The 19884-nt window shown below is 36.4% G+C and overlaps 1 protein-coding gene across 1 annotated transcript; it reads left to right on the plus strand.

Moving 5' to 3' along the window:
• The first annotated feature begins 82 nt into the window (after positions 1 to 82).
• Positions 83 to 13373, plus strand: rxfp2b (relaxin family peptide receptor 2b). The gene is made up of 18 exons (XM_056756117.1): positions 83 to 250; positions 2278 to 2415; positions 2679 to 2756; positions 2869 to 2974; positions 3813 to 3884; positions 4652 to 4723; positions 5837 to 5908; positions 6521 to 6592; positions 6748 to 6822; positions 7747 to 7818; positions 8149 to 8220; positions 8334 to 8405; positions 9187 to 9258; positions 9542 to 9613; positions 9864 to 10093; positions 10978 to 11388; positions 12456 to 12674; positions 12979 to 13373. The coding sequence occupies exons 1-18, from the start codon at positions 142 to 144 to the stop codon at positions 13239 to 13241; spliced, it is 2277 nt and encodes a 758-aa protein (XP_056612095.1). The 5' UTR covers positions 83 to 141; the 3' UTR covers positions 13242 to 13373.
• Positions 13374 to 19884: the final 6511 nt, after the last annotated feature.

Below are 19884 nucleotides of genomic sequence, written 5' to 3' on the forward strand. Positions count from 1 at the left end.
CAGATCGCCACCTGCATCCCGCCTGTACCTCAAGCTTTTGTGTGTTTGTGCTCGCGCGTTCATATTACGGATTGATGAACACTGTCTGGACAAAGCATTTGTTTAGCAAAGTGCTTGGATAATATGTAGTTTGGACACGAAATGTATACAAACTGCCTCAGAGCTACAATGAGATCGGATAAATCGTTTTTATCATTGGATTTAATTCTGATATGGATATTTTCAGCTTTATCGATATCAACGATCAAAGGTAAGACTTTACTGTCCTAGGTTGTTTTAGAGAAAAATAAAACATTTAGAATATTTTCCAGCCAATGGATGTAATATTAAATATACTACAGAATTTGGTAATGTTACCAATTATGTTAAATTTGACATTTGCTAATGCGTTTTTTAAGTTAATATTAGTTAAATCACACTGAACTGTATTGGCATGAACTAACCTAAACAGTGATTTAAATATGCTGAAAACATTGCTCATTGATTTATGTGAGATAATACATTTACTAATATTAACAAATACAATGTTGTAAAGTGTCACCCTGTAATGTATGTAAGTTATCGATTTAAAAGTTGAACAAAATTGACTGTTTTTGGCATGGTTGATTATCATTTGTAGTACAATGCTTTTAAATATAAACTTTGGTAAAATGATGGTGAGATCATTATAACGGTTTCAAGTTAAACCTTGTCTTTTGTCATTTTTGTATTTTTGTTTTGTCTGCAGCATAGACACCAATGTTTGTACATGATAAAGATAAAATGTTCAAATGTCTTTCAATCTGAACCGTATTTGTATGTACTGTTACTCATTGGAACAAAATACTTCAGATAAAAGGGCTGTTATTGAGACTTCACTATGTCTGTTAAATACTTTTTTCCCAATAGGGTTTTACTCAATGCTGTGAATAGTCAGTGGTTTTGCTTGGCATGCTCTTAAGAAACATACATAATGTCAAAATGTTTTGGGTGACGAGGCACAAATCAAGGGTTTTTTGTATATCAGGTTGAATTTAGTTCTATTATAGTCAAAGAAATGGGTTTTGTGTCAGATTGATGACCATTTGTATTACCATAGTTTTACAACAAATACCACGGTTTGACTATAGTTATTGTGGTTAGACCAAAGTAAATTTGTGGTGGTTTTGCTACAAAGGGTAATAGAGTTAAACTATTGTTCATTGTAGTAAGGGATAATGTGCTCCCAAAATAGCTTGATTGCACCAGTAAGTAATAGGCTGATCCTTCAAATACTTCAAAGTATGTACAGTATAATGATTTAAGTAGTCTACTGATGTTAGGATTTTATATCCAACGTACATTAATGTATTTATATATACAGTAAGTATGGCTCTTTGTTTCTGCGTGTACACTGTCAGAATTTTGTTTTACCTTTTCTGTCGCCGGAACCCTTAAATTCTCCGTGAATAAGAAGTTGTGATAATCTTTACTTCCGTATTTTGACGCATTTCCGAGTGAAATCGAATTTTTAATGAGAGGAACAGTGAGCTCCGCCCAAGCCATCTTACTAGTCATTAAAGATGCAGGGTAAAATCAACAGTGTTAAAAAATGCAGAAATAACTCTCACAGTGTATATATAATCCACACTCTCAAAATGTGGATTATACATTGTGAGAGTTCATTTGACATTTTTTAACACCGGTGATTTTGCTGTGTGTGTGGATAGTCATTACAGGAAGATTCAAATTTCAACTAAAGGTTATGAGGGCACATGCATTTTAAAAAGAGAATGACCCGCATTGATAAACTATTTACAATAAACGCTGCAATATTTCATGAAAAAATTGCCTTTTTAATTTTTAATTTCACTGGGACTTTAAAGGTGATATATAGATCTGTGTTTTGCTTATTTGCTTTATTCTAGATTTGCATTTCAGATTTGAGTTCATTGCTCATAATATTCCAGCCTAATGATCTAGTCTTTAAAGATTTTGGCATCTGCACATATTGTATAAAGAAATACGAGTGTTATAATTTAACACTCATTCATTTTGTCATAGTCTGCACATTTTAATTTTTCTCTAGGCATTTGGAAGTATTCACACAGATGAACTTTATCTATTACTGAACAAAGATTGGAATGAGGCCAATCGTTAAACATATGCATATCCTTTTCTTTTTCTGACACGTGTAAAGGGTCTTTATTATTCTGTCTATGCTCAGAAACATAAAATCTTAAAATAATCACCTTTCAGTGACCATAGATGATTTAAAAGCCTTAAAAACTAAAGCATGTTCTTGTGTGTCATCTGCAGCTGGGCTGGACAGCAGGCCTGTTCATGAATGTCCGCTGGGTCACTTTCCATGTAGGAATGTGAGCATTTGTCTGCCACAGGTTCTTCACTGTGATGGCCAAAACGACTGTCCTAATGGAGCTGATGAGGACAACTGTGGTTAGAGCTGTTTCATATTCTTAAACAAACACAGATTTCTTTACATAGTTGTTGGTGTATATTAACTTAAAATGCTCTGTTGGGATCCATTATAACTGCACGGCTTTATACCAGATAAATATTATGAATATTGATGAAAACTGTTTATTTTCTGTATAATCACCAAAAACATTAAACTAACAGTTTTTGTGACTGTTTTTGTGTGTGTGTTCAACTTGACCTCTTCTTGGTCGACCATTGAATTTTCGGCCATCTCTCTGAAGGGGATAACAGTGGTTGGGCAGACCTCTTTGACCGGACATTTAGACAGGTTTTTCCGCAAGAACTTGCAACAGACTGCCGTAAATAAACACACTTAATCCCATGAACACAGTATTTTTAAGGCTGGAATGATTTAGCAAAAATCTTAAATGCATGATATCTACTGTGTGCTTTCTTTGTCTCGTCTTTTAGATGTGGAGCAGTTCCCTCATCGCTGTCAGTGCATTAATACAGAGGTTCACTGCGTGCGTGTCAGCTTGAAGTCCATTCCGCAGGTGTCAACAAACGTTACCTCCATGTACGCAGCCTTCATTCAAACTTGTATTGTCAGCATGCATACTGAATTGGAGCCGTACTTTGCTATGACTGATGTTGGTATAATAGTGGTAAACCTGGCCTGCTTACATCATTTTACTTGCTTTTTAACCTGTAAAGATGCACAGTAAAATCAACAGTGTTAAAGGAAATAAATAAGATTAAGATTGTGGGTCGGGTCAGACTTTTGGGTCTCACAGTGGAATAGATAGGTCACGTATAGATGGCTGTTGTGGCGACAACAAAAAGGAGTGTAGTCCAATTAATAACTACGCAGCAGCAATGACGTTGGTTTTGATATCTTTCCATAAAGTATTGTTGAATTGTATATTTCATTCATACATGACAAGGAATGTACAAACTATAGAACATTTCGGAAGATGTAAACAACGGTGGTCAACGCTGGTCCAGAAGAACTTCCCGTTTCAGTTTTACAAAAACATTTGAACAAAAGACAACCAACAGAATATTTCTAACCAAGTCTAAATGTTTAACTTATATCTTTAGGTTTGTATTATACATGTAAGATAAATGAATAATAAATAAAACTGAAACAGGAAGTGCTTCTGAACCAGCGTTTACATTTTGGAAAGTGGTAGCCCAATTAAAAGAGACTTAATGTGTTTTTTTTTCTTGTAATTTCAAAAGTTGATTTTGAAAAACCTCTCTATAGGGATTCTGGAATAAAAATATTTGCTTCTGATGAAATAACCTAAATGAGTTTTAAGAGTTGAGGCCTAAAGAAGACTGTCTTTATAAAATATAATATTTTACAAAGTAAAAAATGTTTTAAGACATTAGTTTGTGTTGCTTTTGGACAGGTCCTTGAAGAGCAATGACATTCGCATAATACCTGATGAGGCTTTCATCAAATACATCCATCTACAGAGACTGTGAGTATAAATACTATTTCTGTTTGAGCCCTGTTGGGTTAAGGACAAGCCAAACTTGCGTTGAAAAGTATCAATGCAATGTTAGCGCTGCAAACAAGGTCTACAGTCACTGATTTTGTAAGACCTTGCTAAAGTAGACGGTTAATCTTTGTTTTACATTGACTTTAATGCAAATCTACACACAGAATCTTGTATAATGGAACTGACAGTCTGTACCACTAATGCTCTGTTTCTGTGACACACACACAAAAAACGATCGGTTTCTTAAGCCGATACAAAAAAACTAGTGAAGTCTGTAGATTAACGCTCATGATCACATTTCTGCTGCATCTGGGTTTTATTATGAGGCCATGGGCGCCTTCATTTACAGTAAATCCATTTTTTCCCCGCATGTTAATCTCAATGTTGGCAGGTTCCTTTATAGCATGCGATCAAACCTTGGATTCTCTTTGTTGGTATCTTGTGAATAAGGACACTATTAAAAGAACCACCAGATGGGCTTTAGGCTAAAAACTAATGTGGACAGGCGTGAAAATTCTGGTGACAAGCGATTAGTTGTTTATTATAAAAAAGATGCTAGTGTTAACCAAAGGAATTGCTTACTGACGTTACATTAACACATACGTCCTTTTTACTAACAATAATCCAAAAATGCGTAATATCACACACTTGGTAAGTGGTTATCAGGTTAGCTGTCACTCAACCCCACAGTTGTGTTTAAGCCAACCACCTGTTGTCCTAAATGCAGATTGTTTTTTCTTTTCTAGATTCCTCCAGGATAATTGCATTGGCACTGTTTATCCTGAGGCGTTTACTGGGTTATACAGACTGCAGAAACTGTAAGTGCCTGAAACAACCAATAAGATGTTGACGAACAGAGATTTTGTTCAATATTTCCAAAAAGCGTATTTCCGTAATTAATGTTGGCAACTAAACATATACTCTTTACTAAAATGTTTTGAGGAGTTTATTTTCAAAAACATTGTTCTCAAAAATCTTGTTTTTTATGTTGCATGCTTTTATTTTGCTTCATTGTGTTAAGTTAGCTGTATATGTTTTTAAATTATTATCACTTAATCAAAACAACGCAAATGCAGTTTGATTGATATAACTTGGAATGAACAAACATAACTTTTTAAAAACTGAGTCAAATGAAAAAAGACTCTTCTTTTGTTTTTGATACAAAATTCTATTGAAGATCTGAGAAAAGACAACACTCAAACTGTTTGGTGAATTCTAATAGAAGTATTTGAGCTACTCAGATTTACACAAATCAAAATTGTGTTATATTTTTCCCAACCATGTGACGTTCAACATGTTTCAAGACCTCCCGGTGTCTTCGGAACACAAATAAAGATATTTTAGGTGACATCCAGAGATATTCAGGCCTTCTCATAAACATCATAGTTATAGTTGTCGTCAGGGTCCAGAAAAGTTCTAAAGACATTGTTAAATTGGTCCATCCGCTCATAGTGGCTAAATTGATTTTTTTGAAGCGACGAGAATACTTTATGTGCGAAAATCTAAAATTTTGATTTTAAGATGAACTTTTCCATTAACGTTTTACTTACATTTGCTCAATTTAAACAGTATATTTATTTGATTCTACAGCTTTAAAATATAAAATTTTTTTGAGTGTAAATTGTGTAAATCTATTTTAAAACACAAATTTAAAATGTAAGAGTGTAGCCTTTATTTTTCTGACTCTTTGTTTTTGACTATATACATTCAAATTGATGTGTTAATTTAATTTAAACACATTAGTGTTGTGTTTTCCTATTTAAGACATTATCTGTTATTTTTAACACGTTTCGTGTGGATTTTAAATACAACACAAAACGTGTTGTCCCAAATAATAACACAGAGAAATTAATACGTCCTTAACTTAACACAAAATGTGTTGTTTTTAACACTACTGCACTTTAATGATAGACTCCTCTCTTGTGTTGCAGGTCACTGAGCCAGAACTGCATCTCTTTGCTTCCTCCTGACGTGTTCCGTGATCTTCATAAACTCAAGTGGCTGTGAGTAAAACCATAAACTAATGTCTACACATAAAAAAGCTCTTTAAACTGCCACTATTCAAGGACAAAAGGATTTAAGTGTTTATATGAGTCATAAAATCTATATTAGAATAATAATTTGGCTGAGATAGCAGTAGTGGTCCAGAGTTAACTACTGTAGGTCAGGACAACCAGCACCGGAGGATAAATCATTATTAACATGAATCGTCTAAAACCACAGTTAAAACCATTGCAAACTTCGCAAAGTGTGTTTGGAACTACATTAATATATTTGGCAGACTTTTATCCAAACTGATTTAAAGTGGATTCAATCTTTATGTCTTTTCTTTAGTATGCATTACATAATTGTACAGGAAACACATCCCTGCATACATAAAAAAATCGTATGACTTAGACTTAACAAAAAGAAGACAGAAATCCTAATATGCTTTTTTTATTTAAATTGAAATTGAAGTGTGAATCTGAATTAAAAAAAATAGGGCTTCATCTTACAGTATCTGTATTAAAGCCATTCATTGTTAAGGTGAACTAAAACAAGACGACATTTGTTACTTCATTATTGAAGCTGGTGTCTTACAGGTTTTGAATTTTCTCGTTTCATCTCATTCACAGAATTTTGGATGACAATCCTATCGCAACAATTACAGTAAACACATTTACCGGCCTGAATTCCCTGTTTTTCATGTAAGTGTCATTGTTTATTTCCCTTTAAAGAGTTACATTAACCTTTCTTGCTTTTATTGAAATGAATTCTGTTATTTGGATGCAAAGCGTGTCATTCTCCTTAACTAGCACTTAAAATGCACTTTCTGGTTCTGTTTATCTAATGCTCTGTCTAGATCAATGGTGAACACCTCTATGGAACAGCTGCCTTCTGCCAGACTCTGCACCCACATGCCCATCCTCAGCTGGCTGTAAGTATCTGCCTCTCTTTTTCAATTTTATAATATAAATTACAACAAAACTACCCGAGCAGTTGACCTTTCATTCGAAGATAGATATTCCTTTACTTGAGACTGGCAACGACACACGGCAGTCAGTTGTCATGCCAGTTGTCAAGACACATGTTGCATGACGCAAAAGGATGAATGACATTCCAAACTGAATAGAATAGACTGTTATACAGAACAGACATATTGGAAAATCTCTTGATTTCTGTGAATGGGATCAAATATCAGAATGCTTTAAAATCCAATTGGATAAACTGCTTTTATTTGTTTTAGATACTCTATTAAATACAAAGTGTTGGTTTTCTTCTACTGTATAGAAATCCTGGTGCTGTTGGGAGCTTTGGGCTCTAAAATATCCAAATTATTAAACATATTCCTCCAAAATCTTGTTTATAGCTGTTTACCGTGAAATTGTTTCATGAGACACATATATAAGTGAACTAAGGCGAGGAGAGAATTTCGAGCGCATATTCACTGTAAAAAACATCCTTAAAATTCTGACATTGCTAATCTTCAGTCAAAAACCCGTAGCACACAGTGTGCATTTTTTTTGCGGTTTTCCTCTGTTACATCCCAGCCTGGTTAAAATGCTGTCGAAATGATACGAGGGCCTCGTCCTTCTTGCTATCATCTCCGTGTAGCACAGGAACAGTATGTACTCATAGAAAGTTGTTCTCTCCTCGGCCGTGTGGTTTGTCACTGAAAGCCAAGCGCAACAGGAAGATGAGGATTTTCCTTATCAGTCCATGCGTTTATCTGGTTTCAAGCAAATCCCATAAGCCTTTGGCTGGCATATTACTTTTTTATATCTTTTATTTGATTCCCATCAATGTGTTTGGTGCATTATGAATTTTCCTCTTAAATTTATCTATATAATTCTCATCAAAGGGACTTTGAGGGCAACCGCATAAAGACTGTGGGCATGTCAACCTTTCTCACTTGTGAACATCTAACCGTGCTGTGAGTATTACAGCACCAAACACAACGTTCTTTTAGAGCTGAAGAGAACACTATGAAAGTATAGCTACTGTGTTTCTGACTGCGCAGCACCCACAAACTAACATCCTGTTATTTTACAACGTCATACTGTATGGAATTGATGCCGCATGCTATTCTAAATTTGTAAGAGACAAAACATATTAGACTTGAGTGTCATGGACACCTGTTTTGAGCAGATAGTGACACAAGAGAGTTTATTCTTTCAAAGTGGATTGACAGCGTTGTGTATTACAAACCCCCCAGCAAAGCTCCTGTAGATGATGTGTAGGATATTCTGTGTCTTATCTTTAGATCACTGAGAGATAATCTCATCAAGACTTTGCCAGAGAACACTTTTCAGGACCTGCACATGCTGGGAGACCTGTGAGTGACTGTGACACATTGCCGACAATGCATGACAACCAAGAGCAAGAGAAAATATTATTAAGTTACTCAAGATACAAAGAGCATTTGACATGTCTTTATTGTTTCTACAGGGATTTGTCCATAAACCGACTACAGGCACTGCCAGTCAGTATTTTCAGGGACTTGTCTTCATTGCAAATTCTGTAAGTATGAGCGGTCAAGTCAAAAATTGGGGATTAAGATGTGAAAAATGGATTGTGAGCGTGTATTTTAAAGTGATAGCTCTCCCAGAATTCACATAACGTTTTAAACCTATATGTTAAATACAAAAGAAAAGCAGAATTCACAGCTGCTTAACTGTGCCATACAATGAAAATGGATGGGGACTAGGGACAGAGTAAATAAATTACAGATTTGTTTTTTTGGTGAACTATCTCTAAGATTCAGTGTGTAGAGTATGCACATATCTTTTGAAGATATAAAATATGTATTCAAAAACTATTTCAAAATTCAAAAACAATATCGGTAAAATGATCGTTTTGATTCATTCTGTGAACTACTAACAATATTTCTCCCAAATTTCAAATAAAAATATTGCTTCCATTTGCAGAAAATGAAAACTGGACCAAAAAATATTTTTAGACCAAAATACTGCAAACAAGTTCATATTCACTTCTAAGCAATACAACAGTAATATTTCATGTATTTAGGAAAATATTAAATAATATTTTTTTATAATCTCAATTTTTATCACAGTTTTCAATGTCAGTCTTTCACATTGCTATTCTATGACTTTGTCACTACTGAGGTTTAACTTTATCATAATTCCACAGACACTGAACTGGAATGACCACCATATATACACAAATGCTGATTAAATTAAAATTTTGAATGGTCTCTTCATTTCTGCGGCTGTCATTCTATATTTTTCTAAACCTTCTGATGAGTGCAGCTCTTGAATTGAAAGTGTGTTTTCTTTTGTAGGAATCTATCCCAAAACCCAATGGACCACATTCACCCACATCAATTTGACCATCTACTTCAGCTTCAATCTCTGTAAGTAATTTTTTTATCCTAAAATATATATCTGTGTTATACTCATATATCTGTGTTATAATAATCATACATACAATATAGTTTTCAAAGATATGTTCTTGAAACAGGGAAAGCCTCACATGATGAGCCATAAAGATTCATTTAAACCGTAAAAAGGACGTCCCAGACTTGAGACGTCTCAGACTGAGCTCGTAGACGTTCAGAACGGGGAATCATTTATCCGAGGCCTGACCAAAGGCTTATGATAAAAATCACTAAACACTAAAACTCTGTTTTTCTACAGTGGCCTGGAGGGAGTAGAAATACCAAACATCCAGACGCGAATGTTTGTGCCAATGGCTAACCTTTCCTACATGTAAATATATTTATTTATATAAATATTTATATATATATTACATTACATTCCTCATATTATAAGAGAATAACAGACGTCTCAAAAGCATTTTTATGAATAAAAATACTACCTGTTCAGCCTTATTTGGGGGCACCATAGTGTCAGGAATGAAGTGATGAATCAGTCATAGCTTGATTTAATATAAACACTATTTAAATTACATTTGTCTAAATATTACATATTCATTTAATCATAACATTAATGTTTGCAGATATTTCAAGAAGTTCCAGTACTGCTCTTACGCCCCACACGTGCGCAAGTGTAAACCCAACTCAGATGGTCTCTCGTCTTTTGAAGATCTGCTGGCTAACGTTCTCCTGCGTGTATTTGTCTGGGTCATGGCTTTCGTCACCTGTTTCGGGAACCTTTTCGTCATTGGGATGCGTACGGTCCTGCGGGCCGAAAACAACCTGCATGCTCTGTGCATTAAAGTTTTGTGCTGTAAGTAATGAAAAGTATACTTATTGCATTATACTAACACCGTGTCTAAACCGGATGTCCACACACTGGATGCAGCACGGGTTGCCGATGGTGTCTGGTGTACACATGGTGTTAGGGATCAAACTGTGTGACATAACCTGTGTATATAGCGTGAGAAAATACATAAAAGCTTTCTCAAACGACACTGATGATGACAGAAGAGACATGCATGTCTTTCTTAGTCTGTCTCCGCTATATTTGGATAACAGCTTTTATGAAACCCATGTGACGCAGGCAGAGACAGCTGGTACTTGTGGAAACCGTTTTCTAGGGCACCAAGCTCTCAAATGCACCCGTAATGTCCTCATTATAATCTAGAAGCATATTACATTTGGAAGCTATAAATGTCTCCCAAAATTGTCATTTATTTTAAAATACGGTTGGATCAGTTGTCTCACTACAGAACTCTTACAGCTGTAGCGTGTGAGACAGCGGTTAACATTAATGTTATTTACTGTTGGACGTACTGGCTTTGATCGTCTGAAACCTGTGTTCCTTAGTCTCACTAACTGACTGTCTCATAAGCAAAGTGTTTCACTGCTGACAGTTTCGGGGCTTATATCAAGCTTGAAAGGCTGTCATGATTGGACAGAAAATCTATCGCCCTGTCACAATTCCCTATACACAGGATTCGCTCTCTATTACAATCACCTCCAGTAATCGATGAAAGCTCTTCCTAGTACATATTTGGTGTTGTTGACCCCCGTTTGCTGGAGTTACTGGCCTGGTGCCATGAATCAATGCACCTGCCGGATGTACTGTAGGAACGGCTTCCAATTTGCCCTGCGATTTTTTCAAGGGTAGCTAATGACATGCTATTTAAACAATGCTTCATTTGTCCCCAGGTGCAGATTGTCTGATGGGGGTCTATCTGTTCTTTGTGGGGGTCTTTGATTTGAAGTTTCGCGGCGAGTACAACAAGAACGCTAAGCTTTGGATGGACAGCCTGGAGTGTCGCGTCATTGGCTTCCTGGCTATGCTGTCCTCTGAAGTTTCCGTCATGCTGCTCACTTACTTGACCATAGAAAAATTTCTGGTCATTGTTTTTCCTTTTAGCCACTTGAGACCAAGCAAGCGTCAAACATTCGCTGTCCTGATCTCTATATGGCTCCTGGGTATCTCCATAGCTGCAGTGCCTCTGCTCAGTGAAGAGATGTTTGGAAATTACTATGGACACAATGGAGTGTGTTTTCCCCTTCATTCAGAGCGTCTGGAAAAGCCCATTGCTAAAGGATATTCCACCTGCATTTTTCTTGGTGAGGATAAAGTAAAAAAGCAATGAAGTTAGAGACTAATTCGGTAAAACACATTTTTTATGCAGTAAACATTTGCTTACATATCAATGGTTAAAATTTAATTATAAACGGTGTAAAGCCATTTAAAACAATGTTGCATCAGCCTCTCAAGGACTGGCAAGCGACAGAAACTTTGAAGAATAATTCATATAAAAAATTCAAATTTTCATTATTCCAATAATTTATTAACCCTCATCTCATATAACTTTAGTCTATTTCGCCAAGAATGCGACGCTTCAAGAACACATATGTGAGCCCGCACGACAAAACCAGTCTTATGGGTCGATTTTTCAAAATTTAGATTTTACATCATCCGAAAGCTTTCCTATTGATGTATGAGTTGTTAGGATATGACAATATCTGGCAGAGAAACAACCGTTTACAACTCAGGATTCTGAGGGTGCCAAAAAATCTTAATACTGAGAGAATTGAAGTTGTTAATGAGAGGCCCTGTAGCAGGTCATCCACTCACAAAATTAAAGTTTTGATATACGATAGGAAATTTACCAAGTTTCTTCATGGACCATGATTCTAACTAAATATCCTAATGATATTTGGCATAAAAGAAAAATAGATAATTTTTAACCTTACAATGTATTTTTGGCTTTCACTCAAAATGTTGCCGTGCTACTTAAAACTGATCCAGGGTTACATATATGATGCTACATCAGACCCCTCGGATTTAGGATATTTCCCACCTCAAACCAGGAAATAACCTCTGGATTTAGTAAAATTAAAGTCACCAATGACTTTGTAATATCAACAGCAGCTTTCCTGTAGCTCAGTTGATAAAGCATAATAAAGGTCATGGGTTCGGGACCCGAGATTACCTGTACTCTGATACAAATGTATAGTATAATGCAATGCAATCCCTTAATATAAAAAGTATCGTTTCACGTTAGAAGACGTCTACTAACCCACTGGAGTTATTTGGATTACTTTAATGATGAATATTTTTGCATTTAGGACATGTACATTGCTGTCTGCTGTTTCTCAATTCGTTTTGTTTTTATACGTTTCATGTGCAGGACTTAACCTGGTGGCCTTCGTCATCATTGTCATCTCCTACTCCAGTATGTTTTACTCAATCTACAAGACAGGCATCAATGCCACGGAGCTGCGCGGTCGGAGGCACAGGGATGTGGCCATGACCCACCGTTTCTTCTTTATTGTGTTCTCTGATGCCCTCTGCTGGATTCCTATATTCCTGGTCAAAATCCTCTCGCTCCTACAAGTTGAGATACCAGGTTAGTGTTAACTAGAGAGAGAGAGAGAGAGAAAGAGAGAGAGAGAGAGAGAGAGAGAGAGAGAGAGAGAGGGGAGAAATCACGAGGCTCTCACTGGTGATATGGGCTATGAATCATCAGACAATATTATAGAGAGTCTGTCTTGAAGGTTTATTTCACCAGCTTAATGTATTCATGATTTGAGTTTATAGTAGATTGGATAATTTTTTAGAAAATCAAAATGCCTTCCACGTTTAACATTACCTATCTGTGTTTTCCTGCTATTTCTACGCAAAAAAACGTCTTATATTAGATCTCTTTTTAGGAACCATCACGTCATGGGTTGTGGTCTTCATCCTCCCCATCAACAGTGCCATAAATCCCATCCTGTACACGCTGACCACCAGCTTCTTCAGAGAGCAGGTGGAACTTTTATGGTGCCATTGGCAGAGGCAACCGAAGCTCAAAACGGACCGCAAAAGCCTCACCAGTTCTGTCATGTACATGGACCCATCCAGATCTTCCTACTTCCATCGCAGCTACATTCCACAGACGTCTATCTTAGGCATAAATGCCAGCTATACATGAAGGTGCCCTGCATAAGCAGATGGAGTTAAAAAAGCGCAGGAGACTTTAAAGATGTTTTTAAGCTCTTTGGTGTTCCACTGGAAACGTCTTAGTTTCATCGACTGAGATCTGAGCTGTCACGTCGTAGGCTCCTGCTTGATCGTGTATCTGAAGATGTCATGGTTGGACATGGGAAATGAAGAGAAAGCACAGGGCAATGTTCCAGAGTTGCTGGAAATGTTTGTTTACAAAACTAAAATGGATGAATCTTCTGCTATCTGACTTTTTAGTCAGTTTTCGTCTGATCAATGTGAGAGATGTGCCTACTGAATGCAGGTCTTTTAAACTGTGAACTAAATGAAGTGGACAGACATTTCTATACATGGTGTGTCATTTTTGTATGTGTCATTTAGGAAAAAATTGTCGTGCGTACATTTTTTTTTACAAAAAATTCATTTTTGTTTTTAAAGGCAGTCAGAGATATTGTGGTTCACAATACTTTTATACTCTTGTTTTTACTCTCGCTGACTCTAGCAGTAGCAAGAATGTAAAATGATTAATGTTTTCAATTCATACAGTTTACATTCCTCTAGTTTTATACGTTTTACGAGCCATAATAAAGTCTGTGTTTATCGAAGTTGTTTTAAAATGAAGAGGCCTAAACATTGGTGAAAGTCCCGTTAAACAGCGGATAATATTTCCCACGGAAATAATGTTACAAAATAACTTCGGAATTAATATGAAATAAATAATATCAAATCTTTCTAATATTAACACCAAAACTGTAGTAAAAACTTGCGGAATGTGGTTACCATTGCATTTGTTTTCACAAGCGCATGACGCTAACGGAGGGAGGGGCTTACCTTGGCGGGAGGAGATTAACCTTACGCGCTTCTCGGTTGATTGACAGTTACAACGAGGCAAAGGCTGCTCACACCTCGAGGCAAGTGCGTGAATTCACCGCGATCCCATCAACTATAAAAAATGGAGCTGTAACCGCGCTCAGTCGTCTTCTCTGAGGTACGTTTATCAGTTTATTTCAGCGACCACGCGAATTAGGTTGTCATAACTGTAAATCCACACTCTCCATAAAATATTCATAACTTTTAACCTGTCTCTTAAACTCCAATCCATCCGTTACCTGCAGTAAGCGTCATTATATCTGCTATGGTGGTGGGAAAGTGATGCGTGATGAGGCTGCAACATGTTGCGCATGTGGATATTTTGGGATGAACTAGCATCAAACACAAACCGACGTCTCTCCTTTTAACTTGAAACTATTATTTTTTTATCTTTTTAACTGTAAATTTACTATTGACTGTCAGTTTGCTGGCATGCTCGTTTATATTATTGTACACACTAAGTTCAAACCCATAGGCAGGTTTCTGTGACTGCTATAGCTAATACTACAGGTTTCCCCCTATACGTTATTTAAATACCTGTTGTTTGGAAATTCAACAAAAAAGAGGAACAGTAAATGCTAAATATGGCAAGAGCTTATTTATAAATGAACATGTAAATGGGATCATATTGGAAAGTGTTGTTATGTAAAACATTTGTACATCTTTACATAAGTTCAAAGTGCTGAAATGTTTAAAGGGTTCTCTTATGAAGTCATTATAAAACTATTTGTTAAATTTAGACATGGATAAAAAAATCACTAATAATTTAGATGCTTAGAAGCATTATGTATAATGTAGGATATGGAGGATGCATGTAAAATGTTTGTGTGAAGGTGCATTTGTGGTTGCAGGCAACTAGAATGTCGGTGTCTGTTTTCTATTATATAATAGCGATGGTTCTTGCTTGTGGAATAGGAAATAGAATCAGACTAGAGTGAGAAATGTGAATTGACCTTTCACAATGTAAGTGATTTGTTTGAACTCGCTTCACTTTGCGTAGCTGTCATCCCGAAGAAAACAGCAAAGACTCAACTCAGAGGAGTTCAAGACATCGCTTTGATCAGAGCATCCAGGCTTGTTTCTCAGGCAACCGTGCTGCCGTTCACTACTATAAATATGCTAGTAGGTGGGCAGGAGTTTTATAATCTGCTATAATTTACATAGTCGTGTTCTTCCTCCGGCTTTTTGTGCTCTTCATGTTCTTGTGTTCCCCTAGTGTTTCATCGTGAGTGCATAGGAATATCTCCAATTAACCTGGAGTTCAGTTATGACTTTGGCTTATACGTTACACATCAGACAAAGGCCCGATGCCCAGCGTCTTCCTGACACCTGAGACAGCTGATGTCTTTTGTGAGTGCTAGGCGGTTGATGGTTGAACCTGAGTCAACGGCTGATTTACCTCCTTACATCTTGAAGAATGAACAATGAGCGTTTGTTAGGCGTATCGATGCCGGCTGCAGAAAGGAACGGAATCACCTGGCTGTAACTGGATATAAGCGGTGCTGTTGGTGTCAGTGCAACTGTCTCTCTTTCTAGAGTTGCTAGCGCCACCCCTAAAATATTTCCTAGCAGTGTGATTGGATGCCAGATATAAGCCCCACCTCTGCCTGCTAAGAAGCAAGCAGTTAGAGAGACAGGTGCAGGGTGAAGACCCAGATGCCCTGAAAGACCCCATTATCACTAGAGTGGAAAAAAGAGTACTTTCATGCAGAAAACATGAGCCTCTTAACCCTGGGAAAGATACGCACGCTCATTGGCAAAGTTTAAGGGTGAAGCTTCAGTTTTTATTTCAGTAAAAGGGCCTAAATATGTCCGAGATATAAGACATCACAACAGAAGTTATTTATTTTGAAAGATGTTGGTCATTTATGTTTTTTGGTTACTTACATTTTTCAAAATATCCTTTTTCGTGTTCTGTAGAAGAAAGAAAGCCATACAGGTTTGAAATGACAAGAGGTCATCTAAACAATGACAGAAATTTAATTTTGAAGGTGAACTAGTTCTTTTCTGATTAGTCCTACAGCTTAAAGAAGTGCCTCATCCAAAAATATAAATTAGGCCATAATTTATTTAGCTTCATGTCATTTAAAACCTCTCTAAACTCCTTCTGTGGAACACAAAGCAAGATATTTTGCGAAATGTCTCAGTGGTTTTGTGTCCAGAAAAAAGTCATACGTGTTTGAAATAACATGAGGATGAGTGAATGATGAAAGAATTTTCGATAACACTTTACAATAAGGTGCTATTTGTTAACAGCTTACATGAATTATTACATGTATAATTCATGCATTCCAACAGCTCGTTGGAATGCTTGACTCGGATTGGCCAGTCGGGACATTTGCAAGTTCATTATTCCCAGATAACTACCTCTCTAAACTAATAACAACACACAGGAACCTGGATGCAGCAAATCATCTTGACAGGTTTTTTGACAAATTAAATATAAATATGTCTTTTACTAACATACATGACATTATATTTACAAATGATTAAACCAAATTGCCTGTTCGTGACATTTGAACGTTGTTTCTTACCTTAAAACCGAAAGGAAAAGTATTTTCCTCACTTAGGGTCTGCATTCTGTAAAAATAAGATAAAAAAATATTTAACATGTCATGTCCAGTTTTTTTTCATGTGGCAAGTAGCCGTGTTATAAGCAGGATAATGTACAAGCAGTGGCTGTTATCACCAAATAAGCCCCTTCAGTTTGATACAAGACCCTCCGCTTTGTGTCGGACCCTGATCACACTGTCGGGGCTTATTTGTGCGATAACAAACGGCTGTCTATAGATTATCCCTTGCCTAACAGTGAACAATACTTCTAAAGCATTTATTCATTTATTATTTAATGTATATTTCAGCATTTACTAAAACATTGTTAAAATCAAACATTGTCACTGTTGACATGATTAAAATGCAACATGAACTAACATGAATAACTGTATTTACAAGAACCAACATTAACAAGGGTGAATAAATGCTATTGTTCACAGTTAGTTCATGTTAAATCATTTACTACTGTAAACAAATAGCACCTTATTGTAAAGTGTTACCAAATTTGAATTGTGGTAAACTAAACTTTTAGGCATCCACATACTTTGCGGGCCCACTGTATTGCTCTCAAATAAAAAATGGATCCTTTTTATGATTTCTAATATAAAAGTTAAAAGTTTACTTAAGTTGTGTACATGTGCTATGGGAATGAGAAGCAAGAGGATGCTTCCTTAAAATGGTCAAAGTCTTGCTAGCTGGCAGATGGCAGCCGAAGCACTTCTGCTGGACTTACCTGAGATCACGTGCAGACTCAGGGCTCCTTTGATAAGTTACCCGATCCCTTGGCATTAAACTGTTGTCTGGTATATGATACTAACTCCAATTTGGATTTCTTTGTTTGGTTAGATAACGGTTCAAGACGGTTAAAAAAAAGATGGGTCCTTTTTGCATATTTTGTGCAGTCGTCACTTTTCCACAATAGAAAATAGTCATTGAATTTTGAGAGGTCACACGCATTTTATCATAATGCTTATTTACATTTTTTTTCGCAGTGGTCATTCAATGAATGCAAATGATCGAGGAATATCATGTGAGCTGGGGTCAATAAGAGACAAAGTACACACGTCTAGCCCAGTAAACCAGGTCCATTATTTGCATTGCGGCAGATATCATCAGATGTTTGTTTGCTACAGAATATTGCTTGCATGTGCAGAATCTGCAGATATTTCCTTTCTCTAGAGTTTACTTACCAAGCTCATCTGAGACTTAACTTTAACTGGTTTATTCTAATAAAAGGTGCTCATTAATTTTTCACCAGCCGTATGCAAATTCGAATGGCCCTCGCTATGGCAACCGCATGTTGAATTCACCCAGTTGCTGGAGAGGTGTTGGGTGCCTTCACCAAAGTGTTGCCAACTTTCACGGCTCACAGAGGCCATTTCAGGATCTTGTGAAACAGTTTTTGGCATCACTATTGAGTTGAAAGATTTTCTTTAAAATGCTTTTAAATGATCAATGAATTTATCTTTAGCGACCTACATTTACCTACATTTATATTTATTTGACCGATGCTTTTATTAAAAACAACCTATTATTTTATTGAATGTACACATTTTTTATCACGTTTGTTTGATCGATGGAAATCCAATCGTTAACTTTTTAACACACCGTTTAACCTTTTGTCACAGAGTGACCCCGAGCTGTACTGTATAGCTCTAAAAATGAGCTGTTTAGTGTATCTGATGTTGATAGACTTTTTTGTAGACTAACGTATTGCATAATATCAGCAGTCCATTCATATGCTTCCTTGAAGGGATAGTTCACCCAAAAAAACAAATTCTGACATCATTTACTCACCCTCATATTGATCCAGACTTAATTTCTTTGTTCTGCTAAACACAAAGGAAAATAGTTGTAAGAATGTAAATAACCACACAGATCTCATCCCCCATTGACTCTCTTTGTATTTATTTTCCCTAATATGGCAGTAAATGGGGTAAGAGGTCTGTTTGGTTACTGACATTCTTACAAATATCTTCCTTTGTGTTCAGCAGAACAAAGAAATGTATACAGGTTTTAAACAACCTGAGGTTGAGTAAATGTTGACAGAATCATTTCATTTTGGGGCAAACTATCTCTTTAAACACAAGTTCGTATCAAGAATATTACTTACGCTTATGTATATCACACTTGAAACTCTAGAGGGCGCCATTGCAACACTTTTTTGAATATCACACCCGATTATGCTTAAAAAACTGAAACATTGATTTAATTTTATAAACTGTAAAGTTTCTGTAGTTTTAGTTTCATTGCTGTGGTTGTTACGTTGATTTTTTTTATTTTGACCTTATTTTCATGTATGTATTGTCCCTGATTCCATTATAACATAAATTTTTCAAAGAATTGTGGCTTTGCACATTTCTTTTCTTTGGTTTTTGTTAAATTTTGCATAGAAATTGTAATTCACAACATGGTTACTAGGCAGGCTGGGTGTGACAGACTGTGACTAACCCATATTAGGTAAAACACGTAATAGTTGTAATTCTTTTTTTCTGTGGCACACAGTATATCTATTCTTCAGTCTATTAGCTGCCCGAACAAACGGGCATACTTTTAGAACAGAAAACGCCTTCGACTGAACACAAAGTGTGTTTGTATTTCTCATGTAGGGTAACCGTGGAAAAATCCATTCATTTAGGTGTGGGCCATTTCTGGTGCTATTTCTAAGTACAAATAAGCATCAGAAGGTGAAAGCAGACTTTTTTTCAGGGGTGTCTCATTCAGTCCCAATGAGTTAACACCCATGATGCAACTATTCCGATTACGTTTGTCTGTGTTTGTGTGTGTGTGAGAGCTTTTGACTGTGTTTCTTACCATTTTCCTTAAGTGATTTAATAGTCCCAAGCCTTAGGTTTTAAAACAATTTCCTTCGTCTCTTATCTATAAACTGCTATAACATTAGACCTGCAGTATAAAGATTTGAGGAGCCCGGCACCAACCGGGTTTATCTTTGGGGAATCCCACCCTCTGGACTTCCACAATGAGAACTCAATGACTTGAACACTGAACTGCAGGAAATGACTTGTTTGTGATAACAAATTTGGGGAATTTTTGAGCACTAGATACTTCTTGTCTGTCTTCCCAAACCTATCTTTTTCTCCTTTTTCCTCCGTTTTGTCAGGGGGCGTGGCAGTAATCCAACACCTGCCTTTTTTTATAAGTTGTACAGTAACTGGCTGAACTTCTTTGACAATTGCTAGGGGGTTAAA

Source organism: Triplophysa dalaica, chromosome 9, assembly GCF_015846415.1.
Source record: "Triplophysa dalaica isolate WHDGS20190420 chromosome 9, ASM1584641v1, whole genome shotgun sequence".
NCBI lineage: Eukaryota > Metazoa > Chordata > Actinopteri > Cypriniformes > Nemacheilidae > Triplophysa > Triplophysa dalaica.

Coding starts and splice junctions, on each gene's coding strand:
- rxfp2b (XM_056756117.1), top strand. CDS start 142: ATGTATACAAACTGCCTCAGAGCTACAATGAGATCGGATAAATCGTTT. Junction 251..2,277: donor ATCGATATCAACGATCAAAG/GTAAGACTTTAC, acceptor TGTCATCTGCAG/CTGGGCTGGACAGCAGGCCT. Junction 8,406..9,186: donor TTGTCTTCATTGCAAATTCT/GTAAGTATGAGC, acceptor TTTCTTTTGTAG/GAATCTATCCCAAAACCCAA.